This window comes from Gregarina niphandrodes (assembly GCF_000223845.1).
Source record: "Gregarina niphandrodes unplaced genomic scaffold scaffold00008, whole genome shotgun sequence".
NCBI classification, from domain to species: Eukaryota; Apicomplexa; class Conoidasida; order Eugregarinorida; family Gregarinidae; genus Gregarina; species Gregarina niphandrodes.
Window position 1 is genome coordinate 346,014 of NW_011645779.1, and position 7,579 is coordinate 353,592.

At 53.3% G+C, this 7,579-nt stretch overlaps 2 protein-coding genes across 2 annotated transcripts; one reads left to right on the forward strand and one right to left on the reverse strand.

The window, feature by feature from the left end:
- Positions 1-17: 17 nt before the first annotated feature.
- Positions 18-962, forward strand: GNI_057870 (hypothetical protein; the record flags this gene model as incomplete). The annotated part of the gene is made up of 1 exon (XM_011131707.1): positions 18-962. The coding sequence occupies one exon, from the start codon at positions 18-20 to the stop codon at positions 960-962; it is 945 nt and encodes a 314-aa protein (XP_011130009.1).
- Positions 963-2,123: 1,161 nt separating this feature from the next.
- GNI_057880 (putative SNF2 helicase) lies at positions 2,124-6,500 on the reverse strand (the record flags this gene model as incomplete). The annotated part of the gene is made up of 2 exons (XM_011131708.1): positions 2,124-6,354; positions 6,454-6,500. The coding sequence occupies 2 exons, from the start codon at positions 6,498-6,500 to the stop codon at positions 2,124-2,126; spliced, it is 4,278 nt and encodes a 1,425-aa protein (XP_011130010.1).
- Positions 6,501-7,579: the final 1,079 nt, after the last annotated feature.

Below are 7,579 nucleotides of genomic sequence, written 5' to 3' on the forward strand. Positions count from 1 at the left end.
AAGTGCAGGTGAAACTCATGATTCCCAACGGGGAGACTTCGTTTAAGAAGTTCGACGTGGTGAATGACTGCAATCGCGTCGAGTACGTGCGGGGCTCATCTTCGGATGACGAGGCTGCAAGTTTTGCAACGCATCTATTGTTTAAGGCTCAGACGCAGATGCGTGAAGCTCTATGTGAAGAAAAGCGTGGTGGCCAGTTAGATGACAAACGTGTGAACAGAATCATCAAATCGAATCTGAAGCGCATCGCCGAGAATTTCTATTTACAGTTTGGCAGCTTGCGCACGAAAATGGTTGCCAAAACTGTAGACGAGGTGATAAGAATGCAACACCAGGAGTCACCCGAGAGCCGGGCTGACCTGTGCCCCGACGACCTGTGGTCTGACGTAGTTCTTCTACCGTCAATGGACACACAAACGGAAGCGGCGCGAGGATGGAGGAGTTTGTCGGAGGTACCGTTCCGGGTGTGTAAAAATCTACAAATCGACTGGACTAAACTTCCGGAGGTGGCATCGAAAACAGCTGCAGTCTTTCTCGCCGAAGCGGCGGTGTCAGGTAGTGTCGATGCAGCGACCATCAGAAGTGTGCTTTATCTTTGCGGAGCGAATTACATCCAATTCGCTGAGCGGCCGCGTGAGGAATGGGTGCCTTGGACAGCAGAATGCGAACGTGCACTAGTGAAGCAGGAAAATGAGTTGCAGCAAAGGGGTTGTGGGAGGTTCGTAGGTGTCGGAAAGTGGTGTGAGATCGACGTGCAAATTTGTGGAGACATGTTTCTCAAATCCATCTCACGAGACTTCTTGGAATTCATACCTTGGAAGCCCTCTACCTTGCCTGGGGCAGGACCCGACAGTCGCACAGCCTACCATGTGATTAGAAAGAGCGGTGGACTGTATGTTGGCGCAGTCGCCAAAGGCCCCAGTTGGTGTTACAACGAGACCGCGATTCACGATGAGCTTTGAGTACGTGCTACCGATACAGGAAGCACGCGTGTGTTCGTCTTCTTTTTTGTGTGTTCTGGTGTTACTTGACGCTTTATGTGAGGCGCTAACTTGGGCGAATCTGCGAACTAATTAATGGAAACGAGGCCGGGAGCACAGTGACGGCAGACCCGTCGGTGCCACTGGCCGCTGGGCAATGTCATCTTTACGTTCAGGCGTCGACATACCTAGTCGCGAGACTGGCTGGGCTGCCCGAAACAAATGGCTTCTGGTAATTGCCATCAAGTGCAGGATCACGGATGCAGGAGTCTGGCCCGTTGAACAGCAGGGACTGCTCCACATGACTGCTATAGTTCGGCGACAACAAACGGTTCGCATAGTGTGTTATGCGATGTCGATCCTCTCAACTCAGGCACACTCGAGGCGCTCCAGGTGATACACGCTAGCGACGGCTTGTACAGCTGCACTCCTTGGAGCATCCACGATTTCGACATCGTGCCGTTTGGCTGATCACAAGCGGCACACTCATCCTAAGGGCCTTCTTGTAAAACAACTTCTTGGCTGGAGCTCACTCTCTTGTGGGTTCGCCTGACTCAGCCTTATCCCGGCTCCTAATCATACCCTACACTCGACCATGTGAAACCATGTGGTGAATTTTACGAGAGACAGCTTCCGTTGATGGCGGTGTCAGCAAGCTCCAGTACCGTTGAACGGCCGAGCGAGGGCGGGTGCCTTGGACTACAGAGTACGAACGGGCACTAGCAAAGCAGGAAAATGGCTTGCAGCAAAGGGGCTGTGGGGGCCCTCCGCCTTGCCCGGGGCAGCACGGGATAGTCGCTCGGCCTGCCAATTAGTGAAACGACACAACCGACAAGACCACGCTGCCGATGGTCCCACAACCAGACGGAAATTCACCATGAGCCCCGAACAGGTCTGCCGTCTAGGAAATCAGTCGAGTGATAGCTGTATCGAATCGATATGGGGTTCGCAGGTGGGACGTACATGAAGCGAACGCACACTCATGTGACATGTCAGGCTCCATAACTCTTTTTTTGATGAGCTGCAGTACCGCCCTGAGACGCTGTGTAAGCACTCCGAGTTGCCGCGCTGCGCACTGAAGTTCGGTCGGTCTGGCCAACTGAAGCTCACGGCCCTTGCTTCCACCCCACAGCGGTGAGTTGTCTACGCCGAGGGCCGATCCTCCTCTAGCCATTCGACGCATGCCGCCATGACAGGCGTCACATGCAGGACACCCACGGCCTTGTCAACCGTTAGCTGTACAGCGCTTTCCCGACCGGGCAGACTGTCTTTGGTACGTTCTGGCAGGGCGGGAGGGTCCGCCGAAACAGAGGGACCTGCAGCCCCGGAAGCTCTCATCGGGCGGACGTAATCGAAGTCAGGCGGGGCATTCATGTCAGGGACGGAGCCCGGGTCCGCGGGGGCAGTAGTGAACTCGAGGAGCTGGTTGCGGTATGTCTCGCCCAGTTCAACGCGGTTCTGTTGCAGTGCTTGTTGGTCGTCTGCTTCCTCCACCTGCGCTAGCCAGGCAGCCGTGTCCTCTTCAGGCGCGGCATGGGCGTCTTCTTCTGGACGGAGTTCTAGAGGATCCCTGGGCTGATCGTGAAGTTCTCTCGTAAGGTAGAGGTCATCCGTACTGTTCACGGTGAAGATGAGTTGGGTGGTATCGTGGGGTTTGAATGTTTGCTCGTAGTGAGCGGAAGTAAAAGATCCTCGGTCGACTACCACTTCGTCCAACAGTCTTTTCTCCAATTGCTTCCGCCAAATGTTTTCTTCTATGGTCGCTTCGCAAATGAAGCGAAATATTCGCACGTCTCGAATCTGGCCCAGTCGATGACACCGATCCATGGCCTGCCGGTCCATCGCAGGGTTCCAGTCGGTGTCATAAAAAATAACCACAGATGCTCCCGTCAAGTTGATGCCGACGCCGCCTGCTCGAGTTGAGGTTAAGAAGACCGAAATCCGAGGGTCGTTGTTGAATTGGTCAACCAAGCCTTGACGCTTCTCTGGCTTCGTCGATCCATCCAGTCGCAAATACTTGTAATTCAACACATTCAGCACCCGCTCCAACAAGTCTAACATCCGAACCATCTGCGTAAAGATAATGCACTTCTCACCTGTACGTCCACAATCTTCCAAGACGCCCCGCAACTCACGCATCTTACCGCTGTCGTACAACACATCCACCGCCGGCGGGATCAACAAACTAGAGCTCGAGACCCAATCAGCGTAGCCGTCCTGCCAATAATTACCAGGATGCCGCAACGAGCCAAGCGGCACCCCATAGTCGCTTGAACTGGGCAAATTTTCATTGCGCGCACGCGTGTGCACACGCGAAATGAGGTCAACTACACATGGATCCGGTCTGCAATAAGGCTCCGGACCTTTATGGACGCGAACGTCAGGTCCGTCTGGCTTCACTTTGTGAGGAGGATGCGTCCGGAAGCGCGAATTACAAATGTGACGGAAGTCGACAAAGACGTCATCGAATGTTGGCTCTAGCACTTTCCGAATCTCGTCACTGAAATCCAGCTGATTGGAGCTACTAAACAGCTTCCCTCCTAACATGTCTTCTGACATGGTGTGGAGCTCAATCCTATTTCGTCCGGTTTTGAGCCCCTTTGTATTGAACTCATTGATAACGAAATCTATAGTATCAACACCCAAGTGGGTAGGAAGTCTGGGTGGGCATGCCCTACTACCTAATGCCCGTCGTTTTTGTAAGACTTCCTCGTGTTTTTTGTGTTGTTCTTGTCGTTTTTGCTGAAGCCACTGGTCCTTCATTAAAAGCTCATCAACCTCCGCGCCCGCTCCTGGCCGCAAACGAGCCTTGCCTTTCAGATAGGCGGACATGCTCGTGTCCGGATCGGGTGACGACCATAGAGTTTCTTCCGGACCCTTCAACCTTCGCGGTAAGAACGACTTGTTTGGACGAGAAGCGCTCTGTTCCAGATGAGAAGCGCTCTGGTCTAGAAGAGAAGCGGGGTTGTGGAAGATAACGGGGGGGTTCATTTGGGTCGCGATATGGGCGGTTCCGATCTGAGGAGTACTTAATTGGTCTAGAAGCGTGGAGTTCTCGACCGCAGGATTGGAAGGGGGCCGCTCCGAGGATGGCGTCCTCATCCACTTGGCTACTTGGCTAGCACCCGTCTCGATCCGGCTTTGTGATGGAAGGTTACCGGGAAGGTTACCGGGAAGGTTACCGGGAAGGTTACCGGGAAGGTTACCGGGAAGGTTACCGACTATAAAGCTAGTTGTTGGCAGAGACCCATGGCGCATGTTGTGACAGTGTCGCGAGTCGTTAGTTTGAGTATAAGTGAACGAGAGTAGCGACTTGAGACTAGGAGTGGGATCTTCCAGAGACTGGGCCAATGTCGGTTGAGAAACGTCAGCAAAATTGTTCAGCATCCAACTGTTGTGTACGGTGTATCGAATTCGTAGTCGTTCGCATACGGTAGGGGAAAGTGCGGTATTTTCTGAGATGAGGTAGGGATGATTGCAAACTTTTCGTAGCATGATGAGTAGGTTCATGGCTTGCAAATATTCGTTAACTCGTTTGGTTCCAGGTGGATCATTGTTAGTGTTTGCTTGTATGAGCTCATTGTATAGGATCTTTTGTTGTCTGCTTAGATAGCATCTAATTACATGCTCGGTTTTTTTTGGAAGCTGATTTTCAACGTCCCTTTTAAGTCTTCTGAGAAGAAAAGGTCGTAAGATATTGTATAGTTGCCGAACTAAGTTAAGGGATTGACCATCACCACTGCTTAAGTCGTGTCCAAATTGTCCTTTTTCTATGGCGGTTGATAGAGGGTCTGAGAAAATATTTTGCCAATCAGTATGTTTACCAAAGACCTCGGGTACGATGAAGTACATCAATGACCATAACTCCATCAAGTTGTTCTGTAATGGTGTACCAGTTAGCAATAGGCGATGAACGGCATTATATTGCAATAGAGTTTGCCAACGTGTGCTATTGCTATTTTTAAGATTTTGCGCCTCGTCTAGAACCAAGTAATACCAACGAAGCCTCCGTAGGTGCTGACTATCGTTGATCGCCAGATTGTAAGATGTAACACATACATTGAAAGCAAATGGTCTAGCCCAACCTCGACGTTTCACTTCTCTATCCTTCTTACCACCCAAGTAAGTTACAACCTTCAGAAATGGAGCAAATTTCCGAAATTCTAATTCCCAATTCACAACCACACTAGTCGGCACCACCACCAAATGTGGACCCCATATACCCTGTTCCGTAGCCAGATGACTCAATAAAGCAATCGTCTGTATCGTCTTACCCAAACCCATTTCATCTGCTAAGATACCTGCAACACCACCACCATGCAATCGCAATAACCAACGGAAACCATCTAATTGATAAGAACGTAATGTTGCCCGGAACATGGACGACACCTCACTCATGTCTCCACCCTCCACCTCATCACCTTCTTCCGGATCTCCGGCCAAGGTCTGTCCGTCGGAAGCACCTGGCTCATCCGAAATACCTGGTTCCGCTAGAGGTACTAACTCCGCTCGAGGTACTAACTCCGCTCGAGGTACTAACTCCGCTCGAGGTACTAACTCCGCTAGAGGTCCCCCCTCCTGCTTTACACCCCCTCCTGTCTTCTCACCCGGATCGGCCTTCTCGTCTGACCTCACCTTCTCGTCTAATCCGACCTTTACATGCTTTTCAGTGTTCCGTGCGCCCCCGGGGTCCGTCTCCTCTTCGTCGGAGCTTGGTGCCCGGTTTCGGATGGCTTCGAGCATCAACCTTCGTCGTTTACGGCGGGCCGTACCTCCTGCTGCTGCTTGGCACCAGTCGGGTTCCTCACTTTTTACGTCGTCTACAGGCCGTTCGCCCGACGCCTTGTCTTGCAGTTCGACGGGTGGTTGGTCTGGCCGTGGGGCGGTCTGCGTTTTGATTCGTCTGAGGATTTCTTCTACGTCCTCTTCCGCTTCCTGTTTAAGCAAGTCGGCTTCCTTGGTCGCATTACTATCGTCGCTCATGGAGTCCTCGAGTGCCTCGTCCTCTTCTTCCTGTTCCGCTTCGTCCAGACGATCCCAAATGGCCTGTGTGTACAACTGCGCTCTGCGCACCCAGGCCCGTTGTTTTTTCGCACGCGCCGCCGCTTCTAGATTGCGCGCGCGTTGACGCGCCCGCCTCGCCGCCAATGTGCTCGCTGCTTTCCAATAACGCGCTACCTGCACTGCCAGCGCCTTCTGCGTCCCCTTTTGCCTCCGCGCTCGCCACACACGTTTCTCCTTGTCCAACGAACGCAGCTGCTGCACCACCGGGCCCCACCGCCGGCTCTTCTCCCCCCGCAGACGAGCCGCCTCCTGGCACTCCTCCAACGAACTTAACAAACCCGACCGGAAAGCACTCTCAGTCCCAACCCGTCTAAAGCAAGGGAATGTATACAACAGCGGAAAGCGAGTAACGCCGCGGGCGGAGGGAGGGGGGCGAGAAACGCCGTCGGGGGGGAGGAGGTTAGGTTACGTTTTGCGGGGCTTCGGTGAAGCTGTTTTAAGCTTGTTCATAGCCATCTCCACTAGCTGTGCTGGCGGAGCAGAGAAAATGGGGCCGAGTAGTCGGTTGTTTTCCGGGTAGTACGGCGAGTAAGGAGACCCAACTATGGCATCAATGAAGGCGCGTAGCGCTTTGTTAAGGTCTGGCTCCACGTTATTGCACAGGTCTTGAAGTAAGTTCCGGAAAGTGACGAGACTTACAGCCTCACCAGCCCCGGTGTTTGTCCCGAGCAGTGCTATACTGGACGCATAGCCTTCCATCACGTAGCCAGGACCCACACCGGGAATGTCCTGCGGTACCACTATTTCGCCGGCATGATCGTCGTCACCTGTCCTGCGGCCTCCTGTGTCCGACGGAGGAAGCGCGGAAGGAAGCGCGGAAGGAAGCGAGGAAGGAAGCGCGGAAGGAAGCGCGGGGGAGCCAAGGTAATATTTAGGGTTAACTACATCCACATCAAGGTAATACAAGAGGTCGAGAAATTGCATATCAAAAAAAGCCCAACAGTGCTCTCAACAGCCGGGGGCTTTCGCGGGGTTGGTCCGCAGCCTACGGAAATCCTCGACAACTTGTTCTATGAAAATTCTTCCTCCGGCTGGCTTCCTTGAGCATCAGTGCCCTGCTTCTTCGTCGCCCTACATCTTCTTCATTTATAGCCCTGTACCATTTTCATCGCCCTGTACGTACCTTTCTTCACAGCCCTGAGGCTTCGCCCTGCGACTCTACCTTACTTGTGCAGTTCATAGTGTTCCTCAACGACTTACTCGGCCGCTGTTTCCGACTGCGTTGCCTCGCATGGCATTGCCTTCCGGACGCCTTGAGCTCGCGACGTCTTGAGCTACTGGGTAATTCACTTCTGGCGGTGAGCCATTCACTTGACGAGCCATTCACTTCGAGGCGTAGGAAGGCGTAAAAACAATCATCGCACAGCCGGCGAGGGAGAGAGACCTGAATCACCGGGGCATACCGATGGCCGGGGTATACCGACGGCCGGGGTATACCGATGGCCGGGGTATACCGATGGCCGGGGTATACCGATGGCCGGGGTATACCGATGGCCGGGTATACCGATGGCCGGGTATACCGATGGCCGGGTATA